At 41.3% G+C, this 15,970-nt stretch overlaps 1 protein-coding gene across 2 annotated transcripts in view; it reads right to left on the reverse strand.

Annotated features, from left to right (window-relative positions):
• SLC10A7 (solute carrier family 10 member 7) overlaps positions 1-15,970 on the reverse strand; it is a 240,436-nt gene that overhangs the window by 15,956 nt on the left and 208,510 nt on the right. For both annotated transcript variants that reach the window (XM_083171239.1, XM_083171237.1), the window contains exons 8-10: positions 8,762-8,927; positions 7,889-7,940; positions 4,833-4,906 (exon numbers count right to left, since the gene is read on the reverse strand). In XM_083171239.1, coding sequence (XP_083027365.1) covers positions 4,833-4,906; positions 7,889-7,940; positions 8,762-8,927 — 292 coding nt within the window. The remainder of the gene's footprint in view (positions 1-4,832; positions 4,907-7,888; positions 7,941-8,761; positions 8,928-15,970) is intronic.

A 15,970-nucleotide genomic window follows, 5' to 3' on the forward strand; every position in this document is an offset into this window, starting at 1 on the left:
TTTTGAAACTGGTGAAAACGGAACCAAAACAAATGAATATGGATGTGAAATCGCCAAAACATGTGGATTCACGGCAAATTCCCGGATCCCCGTGGTTTTCACCGCTGCTGGATGTTTTGCACAGGTGACAATTGATGATCTGTTTGGTTCCTATGGAGAGGAAAGCAGCAGTGCAACTTGAACTGCGCTGGATAAACCTCCCAGGCACAGTGGTATAGAAGATGGAGCTTTAGAAAGAAGGCCCACTGTAAAAGAATGGGAAAATCCCATGTGAATGGAGACTCACAGAGGAACAGACCATTTTGTAGTGGTGGCCATACAATTTTCAAATTCTGCTCTTGCATCACCACCCCATACTACACTTGTCTTGTCACTTGCAGCCAGTAAATTCAGCTATGAAAATATGGGGAAATTCATTCTGCGGTGTGGCATGGGCAGGGTATGACAGGTAAGATTTTAGGCCAACATCTGCCTTTGAAACATATAAAACAAGGCAATCAAATGAAGACAAAGGAATATATACTCTGAAGCAGTGGTTTTTTTTACATTTCTTCCTGTCTTTAAAATATAAATGAGACTCCATCAGGCTGTATTTCATTAGCCCAATAGTATTAGTAGGCAGGACTTTATGTGTGATTCAGCCTATAAAATAAAGGCTAACACTGCTCCTCACCTCTATGGGGGAATTCAAGTGTTCTGAGTGCCAGTTCCCACTAGATGGCGCCAATTGAGCAATTCAAGTGTTAGCGCTGACAGCTATGTGTGGCTGAAACAGAGCATAACTGATATGTTGTTCCGTCTTGCTGACTGGCTGGTAACTAGTTCTTCAATTAAACAATGCTAGACATAGCTATGTCATAAATGAAGTATCAATACAATATTAATAACCAAAACACATATAAAAAGAAGGAATAATAATAGATATAAATGACCTTGCTGACCAGAACTTGTAATAACATATACTGTAGTGTTCATTCTAGCTCCCGCCATCTTTGAAAACCCTTGCAGTTCCTATTCCCTGCCAGGGGTGTCGCTGTCTGCTGTGGTGTTTTTACCACAGGTCTGTTTTGCATATCAGTGCTGATATACAGACCATCAGTGCTAGAAGCACTACAGCAGACAGTGACACCCCAGGCAGGGAAGAGGAACTGCAAGGGTTTTCAAAAATGGCGGGTGCTAGAATGAGCACTACACATAGCCCCTGAAAATGGTTTCTAATAATCAACTTGTTAGAGTTAATTCTCTTAGGTGGGAATCTACAGTAGAATGCGATCAATAAGTACAACAGTTGCTTCATTAAACAACGAATGAGTGGTGTTTCATTCCTCACTCAAAGGAGGTAACTCAACTGTCAGTGATTAGCGCAGGAGAGAAAAGGATGGAGTGCCAGCTCCTTTGGCTACCATCTTCCATTGCACCACGTAAAGGTTTTCTGGAAAATGTGCGATGTTGCGGTACTAGTATTCCTGGAGAATGTTGTGAGCATACACATCTCCGAGATCTGAAGTGATCCAATAATCTGAAGAAGTTTCAGATGCTGAAGTACTTTAACTGCTACAGATTTGCATACTCAGAATATAGCTTGTGTTTTTCCATTGGCGTCATCGAAAACAGCAGCTAGATATAAGGGGCCTTATTCTGGTTGGAGCGGCCGGGCCGTACGCGTACGTCCCGGTGTTTTTCATGATCTGCGCATGTGCAGATACGCTAATGCGCCGGCGCGAACACTCCACAACGCTTACGGCCGGGTCTCAACGTGCGAAAAAACCTGTACGTTGATGGGAGCGGCCGAAATAATGAGGGAAAATGGGCGTAAATATGGGCGTACACGGGGGTGTGCACCAAAAATGAGCGGTGCTACTACCGCACGATCGACTAAAGCACCGCTCATTTCGGACACAAAACAGGCGTCCGCCAACCGACATCTCAAACCACCCCTACAGATACCGCATGCCAGCGTGCGCCTGGGTTAACTAATTTACGCGGATTACTACTCAAACACATACACCTGAATGTAATAAGCAATGCTGCAGTCTATTAAGTCAAAACCATGAATTCACTACCTGCAAGCCACACACAGCACTCTAACACATTGGAAGGTTATCTTTCTATACTTCTCTACATTTAAAGGTTTGTTTAATTTAAGGTAAGAATCTTTGTAAGACCTGCTTATATATGCTAAGGTAGGTATTTGTTAAACAGGTCGACACATTCACTACGTGCTTTCATCGACTTTACACAGTAGCACACTCAATCTACACAAGTCGACATGTGTCAACGTGTTCACTCTAATACAAACATAGGTTTTGTATTTATGATACAATAACATAAACCACATCTAACACCTACAAAGGATGTTTCAGCAATGTTTTAAGCCCATGGCCACTATTTTGCACATTAATTAATTCAATCAATTAATTAATTTTCATAATTAGAGTTGAAAGCCAAGATTTGCAGGTCCATATATATGAAGGGTATGTCAGCGTACACGGACGTACGCTCACTCTCACGAGCGGTGACATAAGCTGACTTTTCTATTGAAAACAATAGGGACCCGTCCGTGCAAACTGGCGTACGCTCAGATCTCCGCAAGAAGTCGGTGGGGAGACGGACGAAAGACGTCCGTAAACGGCGCCGTACGCTCAGTTGTACGCCTGTTGTCGGAGTGCAGGGGCTGGGCCGTCCGCGTACGTTGCCGTACGCTCATTTGTACGCCACTCCCCTTCTACGGTATTTCTGCCCGTAAGTAAGCGGCTGATTTGTGGGTGGACCTAACCCTAACGGCCGCGTACGGCTAGCGTACGTTAATGGCGAATGTACGCACGTTTGGCCGCTCCGATCAGAATAACCTCCAAGGTGTGCTTATGCATCCAAGGAACCGGCGGAAAATCATCCTCATCCAGTACTCTAAAGACATCCCGCTGATTCCTTCTTCTAAGCTCATTTTGTGCGGGAGTGTCATGGTGATTGATTCCATTCTATTGTCTCTGTTCAATCTCTGTTTATTGGTACTATAAAAGTGCTATAGTCCCAGCTTCTCTTACAAGGAAACAGTACAAACTACTATGACTATAATGAGACAAATAGTTTAGGAAAAATGATTAAGTGCGAGAATGTAATATTAGAGTATATTAACCCCTTCGCTGCTGAAGGTTCTCATCTCTACACTGAGGCTTCCTTTTTATTATTTCAGGTAGAAAAGATCAGTATTTTCCCTCATTCTGACATATCATATAAAATGTAAGTGAAAGCGACAAAAAAAGATTTAAAATAATAATTGAAAAATATAAAAATTAGAATACTTCAGGTTCTTCCTTCATTTTCAAGTACAGATTTGAGAAAATCATTTAGAATTCTATTCATGTATATAGATTCCTTTTGTTTTGGTAAATCTAGACAACCCTATTGCATTACATAAGAGGACCACTTTTCCATTTGACACAGGATGGGTGAGGGAATGTGCACTATGATCAACTCCCATCTGTGGAAAATATTATTTCTATATCATTGTCTGGTGATCTGAGCAGACAGGAACCACTAAGGGGGGGCATATCGTTTGAAAGAGGATTTCCCATTTTTCACACAAGCAAGCGCCCTAATGAGTGATTGTGGGCCAATATTGCACTGTGCTCTCCCAAATCTATGGGAAATGCAATTTACTGAAATATTGAGTGATATTGGGCCAAGCGTATTACGCCTTAGTAAGTGATCAAGTGGAGGGTGATAGAAAGTTATAAAGGACCTGCCAATCAACCCCTGTCTGTCATTTTTCAAACCCAGACTGTAACATGGCAATTAGGAGCTGATTGGCTGGTCCTTTTTCACCCTCCACTTTATCACTTGTTGAGGCTTAATATGTTTGGCCCAGACAATAGCAGTTAATGGGCCACATTAACTAAAAGATGGGCACTCCCACATTGATGGATTCAATTATGGTACCCCCCCCCCCACCCATATAAATGCTTTCAGGCAATAGCTATTAGGGAGTAACCTAATTTGAAATAGGTGATATCCCCATTCATGTATAGGTATCATTATGGGCGTGATAGTCAGGGAAGCCAACAGATAAGCCATGCCCTGCGAAAATGGAGGGGCGTGGCTACCAGGGGGAGGGCACGCCCCCCATGAGAAAACAAATAACTCCCTTATGCGGGTGGGCGCTGGTCGGGGCACACTATTTCTCTGTTCATAAAATATTACTTTTATTAGTATTGATTAATTCTTTAATCCTACAGGCCGGCAAGATCATGTGTTCCTAATACCTAAAAGGTACATGGATCAGTCTCTACTTTTTAATGAAACATATAGCACTATACTGTTTATCACATTGCAGCATACTGGAGAGGCAGGACAGCTGCATGAAAATAGAAGTCTGTTGATCCATCATACTGATTACCAAGCAGGCTAGGGAGCTGGGTGGTACAGAGTGAACAGTGGTCCCATATAAATAAGATGTTAACAATTAAGAGGAGGTGAAAGATTTGGGATGACATGAAAGTAATCTTAAACTTTTATGTTCAGAAGAAAATAACTAGTTTTCTGGATATTGCCTCCCCCTTATCAGACAGAACACTTACAGAGAAATGATTTTGAACAGATAAAAAGAACAGCAATTCACTAAGCACAGAAAAAGGCAGATAACTGTAAAATAGAGAGTTCCTGGATTAATGGGCTAGAATTGTGTGTAAACAGTTCAACATGTACCACTGAAGTCATTTCACAGGACTGCTGAAGTACAACTACAGATACAGATAAAATATATTAATGTAATGGTTCCATGTCTGCATGCATAGCACAGAGATGCAGGTTTAAGTACATATATATCAACTTACCTAATGTGAGCGATTTGTGTGTCGAACAAAATACTATTGCAACTGTGTCCGCTGGTGTGAAACCAGTATTTTTACTGTGAAGAAACAAAGTGTTATAAGAATCGTTACTTTTATAAACGCAGATGCAGATAACTATATAATAAAAATCAGATTAAAGGCTATCTCCATTGGACCATAGCTGCTACAATGGGCAGTATTCAATGAGGTTGATTTGCCGCTTTTCACGGCGAATGTGTCCTATTTTCGTGCTCCCTGGCAAATTTTTTGACTGGAAAAGTCATTTGTCCTATTACACACTCAAAATTCGCAGACGGGGAACAGTGAATGACGGCCAATTCGCCGTCTGTTAGTCTCTGCAATTCGCTGCTGTTTTCCAATGGGTTTTTCACTGTGATCAACCGTGATTCACTATGAGTGTATTCAATGGACAGTATTTAATGAGGCTGATTCACCATGTTCTACGGCGAATGTGTGCTATTTTTGTGCTCTAAGTGAATCTTTTTACTGAAAAACTGATTAGACTATTTAACATGCACTATTCCCCGACGGTGAATAGTGAATGACGGACAATTCGCCGTCTGATAGTCGCCATAATTCGCTGTGGTTTTTCAATGTGATTCGCCATGAGTGTATTCAATGAACAGATGGCGAATTGCTTTCTAAGTGATTTTCGCCATGTGTCACCGTGTAGCAATCGCCATCTTTTTATGGTGAACTGAACGGTTATCTTTTAGAATATAGGGTTGTTTTTTTAAAATTTGGTGTAAAACAAAATCAGTAATTTTTTACGGTGAAGGAGCATGCTATTTTTTTTCATGTGCTCACTGCACATGAATATAGATAAAATGTTTTTACACATAACAGCCAGCAGGGGGCGGGAGCCGCTCATTAAATATTCATATATGCACTTCACACTGCTCCCGCTCATTACATATGCACGAGCGGGAGCAGTGCAGCGGCTCCCTACCTCAGTCCCCTGCCAGCTCTCCTGGGGGGCAGCTTCTGCTGCCTGTGTCCCCGGGAGCCCTGCTTCAGCCCCACAGTGTCCAGCGAAGGCAGGGAGACTTCCATCTCCCTGCCTGCCGCCACCCCCCTGCTCCCTGCAGTTGCAGTCCGCTGTCAGGGGCAGCGAGCCCCTGCGGCATTGAATACGGCGACAGGGAGGGCTGGCAGCGAATGCTCCAGCCCTCCGGAATCACGGCGACTGTGCTAAACATCCTAAACAGGATTCGCTGCACATCGCGATTATTCACATTGAATACTGCCCAATGTTAGGATTGCAATTGCTTTTAGCGTGATTTTCGCTGTGCTGCACCATGTAGCAATCGCCATCTTTTTAAGGTCAACTGGAATGTTATCTTTTAAAATATATGTTTTTTTTTGGTGCAAGAAAATCAGTAATTTTTTTCGGTGAAGGGGCATGCTATTTTTATTCATGTGCCTGCTGCACATGAATATATATTTAATTTTTTATTTATTTTTCTTCTACACATAACAACCAGCAGGGGGCCGAGAGCCGCTCATTACATATTCATATATTCACTGCTGTATTACATATGCACGAGCGGGAGCAGTGCAGCAGCTCCCTACCCGTGTCCCCTCCCAGGGGGAGCGGCTTGTGCTGCCTGTGTCCCGGGGAGCCCTCCTTCCCCCCCACACATTCCGGTGCAGGCAGGGAGACTTCCATCTCCCTGCCTGATGCCGTCCCCCGGCTCCCTGCGGAAATTGCCGCAGGGGTTAAAATTCGCCGTCAGGGGCAGAGAGCCCCTGCGGCGTTGAATAGGGCTACAGGGCGGGCTGGCAATGTATGCTCCAGCCCTCTGAAACGCGGCAAATGTGCAGCGAATCCTAAACAGGATTCGCTGCACATGAGGAAAATCTTCATTGAATACTGCCCAATGTGGTAAAAGGAATGACATTGGCTACAAGCCTTTGGAACATGATGCTGCCAGAATAATGCATTCATATTTACATACTGTGGTGTTGATGTGGCATGCAAATGCATAGGTAATTCATATAAAGGTTACATTCCATATTACTGTACTCATTAAACAAAGTCATACTGTATATCATACTGTACTAGACTTGAAGCATATTCCACAGAGCAAGATGTCATAGTTGATTTACATGGCAAAAATGGTGTACCACACATGGCAGTGCAGGTTTGGAAGCTCAATGACGTAAGAAGGACAACGTTGGAAAAATAAAAAGTGGAGAGAGATTAAAGTACCAAACAATCAGCTACTGTGATTTTTCAAATGCAGCTTGAAACTTGGCAGTTAGAATTGGATTGTTTGGTACTTTATCTCCCTCCCCATAGTCAAATGAATCATCCAGTTCCAACAAATGGATGAGTGAATGATTGGTGTCAACTGAAAGAGTTCTACTGCTTTGTGTACTTGTGCCCAACATGTACAGGTTCTAGTTTCTGTAATGTGGTAGGGGCGTATTTCCAGGTGCAGTTATTCAGGCAAGGCTAATTGATACTCAGTGGTATGGCGTTCTCAGATGGAAAATGGGTGACAAAAAAGCTCCGAACTAAACAGTACATGTTCTCACCCAATGGCTTAATGGGCATGACAACAGTGTCTTCTACAAAGCATGTCCTTCTCCGTTACTAGACTCCAAACGATACCAAACGAGCCTTTATGGTATATTCTGGTTTGATGCCTGTAACATTGATTCCTTGCACCATCAGTCAGGTTTCAAATGTAAACTCTTGGCTACAACAATAGCTGTGCATCCACTCTAATACACTGCAGACAGTGGATGCACAGCTATAACTTCTTGCCATGGGGCATACAGTACAGGCCATATTGGCAACCCAGGTGGACCGATGGTATTTTATGCAATTTTGTACTGGTGTATGTAAAAAATAAGTGAGAAGGAACCAATATTAAACATATGAAAAAATGACACTTATTAAATAGTTAGATATTTGAGAGCTAGATTTACTTGAGTATGAAACATCATAAATTATATAAGATTTTTATTCCATTTAAATGAACTAAAACAAACAAACCGTTTCTTATAAATGAATGTAACATTGGGCTTACCTCGTAGAAAACAGGAATGTTAAAAGCATAAATGCCAGCTGGATAAAAAATACTGAAAGATGGGGGAAAAAAAACAAAACACGTTTTACATTTCTTTCACAAATTCTATGCGAGTGTAAAGTATAACATAGGGACCAAATGTAATAAAGTCCTTGATTTGTGGGATTTGCCTGACTTAAGCCTTGTTTCTTGAAATTGGCACTCCATTTGTCTCTATGGGGGCATACTATACACAGCAAACTGAGGGCCAGATTTATTATGCCTGGGGAAGTGATAAGGTAGCCGGTGATAACGCAGCAGCAGCCAATCAGCTCCTTTCTGTCATTTTCCTAACACCCTGTAACTTGACAGTTAGGAACTAATTGGCTGGTGCATTATCATCTGCCTCTATCACTTCACCAGTCTTAATACAGATGGAGCCACCTTTGTTCATCTGGCTGGAGCTTTCTGTCTTGGCGCGCCATTCGCTGAGACAGGGACGTGCAATAGTCTCACACACTTGTGCGTCCTAATCCTGCAAATGAGGCGCGCAAGCTCTCACATGTACACGCGACTTATTTTCAGTGAACGGCGTGCTGAGACTGAGCGATATGGCGCTCCCGCGGGATGAACAAAGGTGCCTCCATTTGTAAATCTGCCCCTTAGTACATAAGTTAGACAGTCATTGTTGCTAGGTCAGCCTCGCAGCACCCAGTTTGGGAAACACTGTACAATCTACTAGGGCAGTTTTAAAGCTACACCATTGCAATTATACATTTACATTCTACATTAAAAAATCCAAACTACCTATTGCATGGAAATGCCTTTCTTTGTCTAACTTCATTGTAGACCATTAATACAAACGCAGCGTCAGAGAACTAGTATTTCACTTACTGATAAATATAATAACAACCAGACTAAAGGTGTCCAGGTCAATATGTGGGTTAGAAAATGTGTCGCAAAAGGTCGTATAGATGATCATGAGGAGGACACAGCTGCTAATGGCACCAAACGGAGGCTTCTTCCTTTCCAACCAGTCCTTGATGTACCTCCGGACAATCTGCAAGAGAGAAGCCAACAGGTTGCCTCTTTTAGTGCTTGCAGTGAGAGCAAATGCAAAGTGAACTTGACAGCAGAAAGACATAAAGACGAGTGAATAATTCCAATGACTGCCACAGCGGATTTCAAAAGCTTCCCAGCCGCTACAGTCTTATTCTGGGGAATTTACCAATTTTAGTGCAACTTCCACTGGGCACCTATAATGAGAATATATTTTCAACTGAATCAAATCTATCCTTAATTATGTCAAATGTTCTTTGCTGGCTGTCACCGAGACAAGCCCATTAAGACTCCCTGATGTTTATGTCCTCTGCCGATACTAATGGATGTGTGTAATTATCACAATCCCTCTTGCATCAACAGACAATTCTGAGTGCAACTTCAGGAACCTTAAAATTGTGACATCTTCAGGAATTTTATGACGGCAGATAATCGAAAGTGATCCATGGAACGCGTTAATATTTAAAATGCCAGGAACGCGCCAGAAGTTTTTAATTAAATTAAAGCTTATGCTTGAAAAGCAAAAGTGTATGCGTTGGGGGAGCTTAAATAATTTAAAGTCTGAATATCTGGAGTTTTCATAAATCTAAAGATAAATGGCACTTGATTTCTTTTATTTAAAAAAAAAATTGAATGCAAGAGAAAGAATTAATCAACACCTGAGTAATTAATTAGTGGGGGATTCAATGCATTTACAAGTAAAAAGTTGCAGTCTCTAAACTGTTCCAAATTCTTATCTATGGGCCTGATTCACAGATGAAGTGGTAAACACAGCAGCTGAGGCACATGAAGTATAATACCTGATAAGCAGCAACCGGGACCGACAAGAACACTCAATCTGAGACTTTTTCCTCGTCCCATGCGTTTTCCCATTAGTCCATTTTCAGCCAATAAAAATGGATGCTATTTAAATATCGCAATAAGGATTACCTGTCATTAATTACAATAGCCGGCCATTTTTATCGCCAGAAACAGAATTGACTCTTTCAAAGAAAAGGATGCCCTCGTGTGTAAGGACTGCAAGGAATTGCAAAGGAGCCACTTATTTAAAAGGAGGGTAGCCCCAATTTGTACAGATGCCGCCATGAGGGTAATAAGGAATGGAATGCATTCCACTACATACATAGAAAGCATACTTCATGTTTTTCATAGTGCAGGATACTATTGTCTATGGTCCGGGACACCTCTTTCAAATACAAGCACCTTTTTAAGTATTGGAAAATGTTGATGTGAAGATGTGATGTGAAGATCTTCCCATCCCTGGAGTCTACATTATCGCTGATCGCTAAACATTAACCTTTATGGTAGCCCCTAGTTTGAAAGAGGGGGTTCTCTGCTTTTAGATAAGAGATTGTCCCCATGGGACACTATGGTGAAGATATCGGGACTTTAAAATTAATCCCCTAAATTTTCAGCATAGAATATATTATAGCTGCCATTGTCTCATATAGGCAACAAATAAATGTCACTTCCAGGAAACCTCCATCGCTTCCTGCAATTCCCTGCTAGTCGTCAGTAATGGTGGTGAAAAGGTTTGTGTATCATCTTTTTTTTTATATATACTGTAGGTCCTACTTTTCCTGAAGAGCAGTGCAGATGAAGGGTTAAAAATGCTTTGAAAGATTTGTAAATATATCTATATATTTGTCTTATTAAATAGAAATCTTATTAACAACATATCCGATACAAAAATCAATTGTCCTACAGGATACATCATACAAGTAAGTGCAATTGTCTTACACATGTAAACATCCAGCGTGACTATCAGAAACACGCTGCCTGGGAATCACAGTCATATGGAACATTCGAGTCAGATACAGGTTTTGTGTTTAGCGCTGATAAAAGTGTCCAAAATATTGGGGAAACGGGGGCATAAACCCTGCTTTCCCAAGAAATGCACCCCGCTGTGTCTGATAGTTTGCAGTAATCTAACTGTAGTACAGTAGCTGGTGCGCTGACAGGTAGAAGACATTACATTTCCTAGCAGGATGGAGGGTTTTCGATAAAAAAAACTATTTTCAAAAACAGCAGAAAAACATTTAAGAAATTAGGACTACAGTTACCATGGCTGCTTTTTCAGGTGTACTCAGATGCTGTAATATTTCTAAACTACAATGGGCTTGACAGTAACGATCCTGCATCGAAGTTTGGGCAGCTGCTAGCATTAGGGAACACTGCTCTACTGCTGAGTACACCGATATTAGAAACCACACGTTCTTTCTCTCACAGAGACTTTGTGATCACAGCAGTTAGAGAAATGTATTATCTACAAGTAGTGCAATGGTCCGGAGTAGTCGTGTAATATTTCTAAAGAGGTTTAAAAGCAGGTTGCAGCCCCACTGTGGTAGGGGAGCTTGACTCCTGTCGCCGAGATGGCAACTTGTTCCGTCAAAAGCAGCCAAGGGTTAATCACTGGCCGGGTAACTAGAGAATGCATGAATGATAATGTGCAGACATGCTTTTTATTATTTATTCATGGAAAACAGTGGGTTTTGGTGTGCTTCTTTGAAAAATGTTCAAACTGGTAGAATATACGGGCGCACTATGAAAATTCTATGTCATTAACATTTAATCATAAATTGCTCTTTAATATAAAACATAAAATAAAGGTCTTGTCACAAGCACTTATGTGCAGAAGTAGAAGATGGCATGAAAGCATAGTGACTATCAATGGTGTCACTGTGTGTTGTTTAACCCATGCACACCTGGCACTCAGGTTCCTAATGAGGGGGCTTAATGTTTATTTCTTTATGTTCGTTTCTACTAGTTGGCACTTTTTGGTAGCGGAAACAAGGAGGAGAAGCAAACGTAATCCGGATGAAACGCTGAATTTACAAACTTCTTGGAGAGAACTAATGAAGTTAATATCAAAGTTTTTTGTTGTTGTGGTCAGTCCATAAGGTTAGACCGTATACCAGCATACAATCCCTTTCGAAAGAAAAAAAAAAAAAGATAGGGGGGGGGGTTTGGGGATTATTCAAACCCAGCCGAATTTTCCTGGTGAAAAATCGGCAAGGGGGGGGGGGGGGGGGGGTGGTTTGATGTCAAATCAGCATTGGCGTAAACGGCTGCAAAAATGGTCCCGAATTGGCCAAAACCGTGTGGTTTTGCAGCAAATTCTCAGATCCATGCAGTTTTCACTGATGCTAGATTTGTCGCCCAAGTGAAAAATTGGCACCTGGTTTGAATAGGAGAGTCAAATTCGCACTAGAAATGGGTGAAAATTACAATGTTTTGCATTGTATTTGCAAAGACAAAGAAGAATACATAAGAGAACATTTCAGAGACGATACTGCTCAAAGACTTTGGTGGGTTTATTTAATAAGAACTGGCTTTTTCCAAGCCGCTGATTAACAGTGTTTCTGCCTGCAGACTGTAAAACAGCAAAATTATTACGGTATGTGCAAAACACACCTGGTTACTTAATAGTACTGTTGTGTTCTATTCTGTGGGCAGAAAAGCCCATTTAGTAAATAACCCCACTGGTTTTTGTTAAATAAAAAAAATGTTTACCAAATGACAAAAAAATAAATGGCAAAGGTTTTAGGAACAAACATTTGGAATTTGTCCCACTAATTGTAATTGGTACAGGGTAGAGGATTTGCCCCTTCTCGAACCCATGCATCTCCTGACAGTCACTCTCCGCTAAATTATGAGTTGATGTGGTGGAAACATATTCTACTTTTTTTGTTTGTCTAAAGCTTTTGTTATTTTTGATGACCTTTATTTTTTCCCTTTGTCTATGTGTTGAAGTGCATTCTATTCGGCTTCTTTTGATTTATTGTAATATCATGCTTCATTAAAAAAAAAAAAACAGGACTATTTTTTAATTTTTTAAGCTTTGATGTAAATGTCGGGGCTGTAAGGGTAATTGCCATAAATTTAGTATAGAATATGTATTCATGAGTTGATAAGGAAGTTGGTTCCTTCATACGTTATGCCATCCACTGCTACTGGTATAGAACAGTTGTTGTCTTTTTTTGCAGGGATAGATTGGAAGGAGTATACGGGACCAAACATGTAGAGTGCTTATGGCAGGGATGGGGAACCTTCCGTCCTACAGCTGTTGTTGAACTACACATCCCAGAATGCTTTGCTACAGTTTTAGCATGGCCAAATAACAAAACTGTAGCAGTGCATGCTGGGATGTGTAGCTCAGCAACAGCTGGGGCGGGGGGGGGGGTCAAAGGTTCCCCATCCCTGGCTTAGGGCCACATAAGGTCTTATTCCAGCACTGGTCCGGGTAGAGGCTAAGCCTCATACTAATATTTCCCCCGAGTTCCTGATGTTAAGTTACAGCCCTGTGGGGCTGCACTGACAAATGCCATAATCTGTTACAATCCCAGCAGTACTGTCCTGAGACGGCAGCTAGTCCTTCAGGTGACCATGCTCCTCTCACTCTGGCCCTATATCATATACTATTTGCGCACCCCTCAGTACTGCATCATTTTCCGGTTAGTGTGTACAGAGTTTTGAAACGGCAATTCTTATAACTGGAGTGCATGAAAAGGTGTGCGGTGTCAACCCCAAGCCATCATTTTCCTGGACCAGTTTAGAGAACCAGTGAACTTCTGATTATAGATTACATCCAGTGGTAGGATTCAAATAAATTACCAACAGGTTCTATGTCCTAATGACCATTTTAAGTATACCAAAATATATACCGGAACTTAATTGTTTAATAATTATTTTATTAAATACTCAAATAAGTACAATAAGAGGTACACAAAACTAGATTATGTTTTAAGAAAGATTTTTTAAATATTAATGAAAAACTATTTAATACCGAACAAACTGCAGAAATTTGCTAATGACCCGTTCTCACTGCAGGCAAATTCCTGGGTCTAGCATGTACACCCGGAAATTTGCCCTTTAACACAGGTTTTTTTGCAGTGTGAACGGGTCACATACCCGGATCTCATACACGTGTAAAACCCTTCTTTTTACCCGTGTTTGAGATCTGGTTATGCAGACACGGGTTGACCCATTCTCACTGCATAAAAACCCGTGTTAAAAGGCAAATTACCGGGTAGAACTTCTTCACCCGGGAATTTGCCTAGCAGTGAGAACGGGGGTCCGTCACTGCAGTCCCCGGCATTTTAATGCTGGGTATAAGCCGTGTAGTTCTCACTTGCAGTGAGAACACGGCAAAATGGGGAATGGGTCTAGGAGCCTCACTGGTTGATCGCACATGATCTGTGGGTGCAAGGCAATCAGAATGCCTTGTGTCTAGCTATGTTGGCTTAGGATTCTCATGCCAATGATGGGCAAATATTATAGTTTTTTAATTAGTGTTTACATTTAGAGATAAATAAAGTTAGGAATCCTTGAATATATCTACCATTTAGCCTCATGGCTACATAATAATCGGTCTTCTAATGTGGAATAAGGCCAGGGTAAGTATGGCATTTGTAATGGGTTATGTAAATAAATCTTTTATAGATGGGTCCACCTTCTATTGTTGCCACAATGCATACATACATACATACATACAGGCACATGCATTATTGTAAAGCTATGCTGCTCTGGGCTACATATAATTGCACTCACATGCAAACGCACAGTGGTTTCACACCGCAGCCTGTTTTCATCATATGATACCTCAGACAGGGCTGGTACATGGTCCCACAGCAGCAGGCTCCGGCTCTCGGTAGCCGCTGGGCCCAGTCACAGGTGGTGCCACATCACACAGCAGCAGGCGGCTCTGCTCAGACAGCTTCTCTTCTCTTTAGGCATGGCGGCTGCAATGCACGGGGGTTTGTTTAAGTCCAGCCCATCTCACTGCCAAACACAAGCTCTGCTGCTCGTCCTCTCCTGACACTCCCAGCAGCTCTGAAGTCCCCATACTGGCGAATGCGACTCCAGAGTGACACCAGGAAGTGCTTTCGCTTTCCGGTGTTTGTGCGGCTGCATAAGAGCCACCCAAAATGTAATAGTACCCAGCCGACGGCACGCTCATTAGCTAGCGGTTCTGCAGAACCGATACTACATTAGGTATCGGTTCTGCAGAACCGGTGCGAACCGGCTGAATCTCACCACTGATTACAGCACATGTTCCCTATGCAACAATATTGATGATTTTTTCAGAAAATAATCTTTGTATTATATATAAAATAGATAAAATCACTGGTATGTGGTATAGCCCATATACAGTACAAAAACATCCAAGTGAAACACAGGCAATGATCAAACTGCAAAACAAATACAAAACAAAAAAGTGTCTTACTAAACATAATGATTATCAAAACAGACGGAGTCATGTAAAATAGCATAAATTACATGCAAACACCTACAGCAGGACCCAAAAAGGAAGAAAAAAACCCCCAAAACAATTACAATCAGTGTCCATATACATATATTATAATTTTTTTTATAATTATTAAATAGCCTAACGCAACATACATATTAATGGCGAGATGTGATTCAACTCGGTTATTCTGAATATGCTCACAAATAAGTTGCCCGGATTGCTCTTTAATATTGATGATCTGAAAACTAATTAAATATACATGATGTTGGACTAACATTGCTGGTGACATCTGCAGAGCTTTGAGCAAGAGGCCGTTCATTAGACACCTCCAGAGAATAACTTGGATGTGTCCGGAATCTGATGTTCCCACCATTGTACATGAGAGGATGCTCTTTCTGTGATACTGACCAGAGATGTGGATACTAGTCTGTATGTAGCATACTTAAGAATTCTAGCATGAAACTATAGAGTGCTACTATTCCCTACAACCTTTTGTGTATTATACTCTTATAACCTACTAGATTATCTTCTAATATGACAGATTTTTTTTTTATTATTTAACTTAAATTTAAGACCAGTAAACCAAATTCACTCATTATCTTTGATGCAATTTTTTTAATCCTAATCATCAAAATGAATAAGCAAAATGTTCCAGAGCTCTTGGATGGTAGAAAAATAAGTAAGCTTCAAAAGTGATAAAAGGGAGAGTGATAAACAACCAGCCAATCAGCTCCTACCTGCCATGTCACAGACTGTGTTTGAAAAATGTCAGGTAGGAGCCGATTGCATCTGGC

Source organism: Crinia signifera, chromosome 1, assembly GCF_055691185.1.
Source record: "Crinia signifera chromosome 1, ASM5569118v1, whole genome shotgun sequence".
Lineage (NCBI taxonomy): Eukaryota > Metazoa > Chordata > Amphibia > Anura > Myobatrachidae > Crinia > Crinia signifera.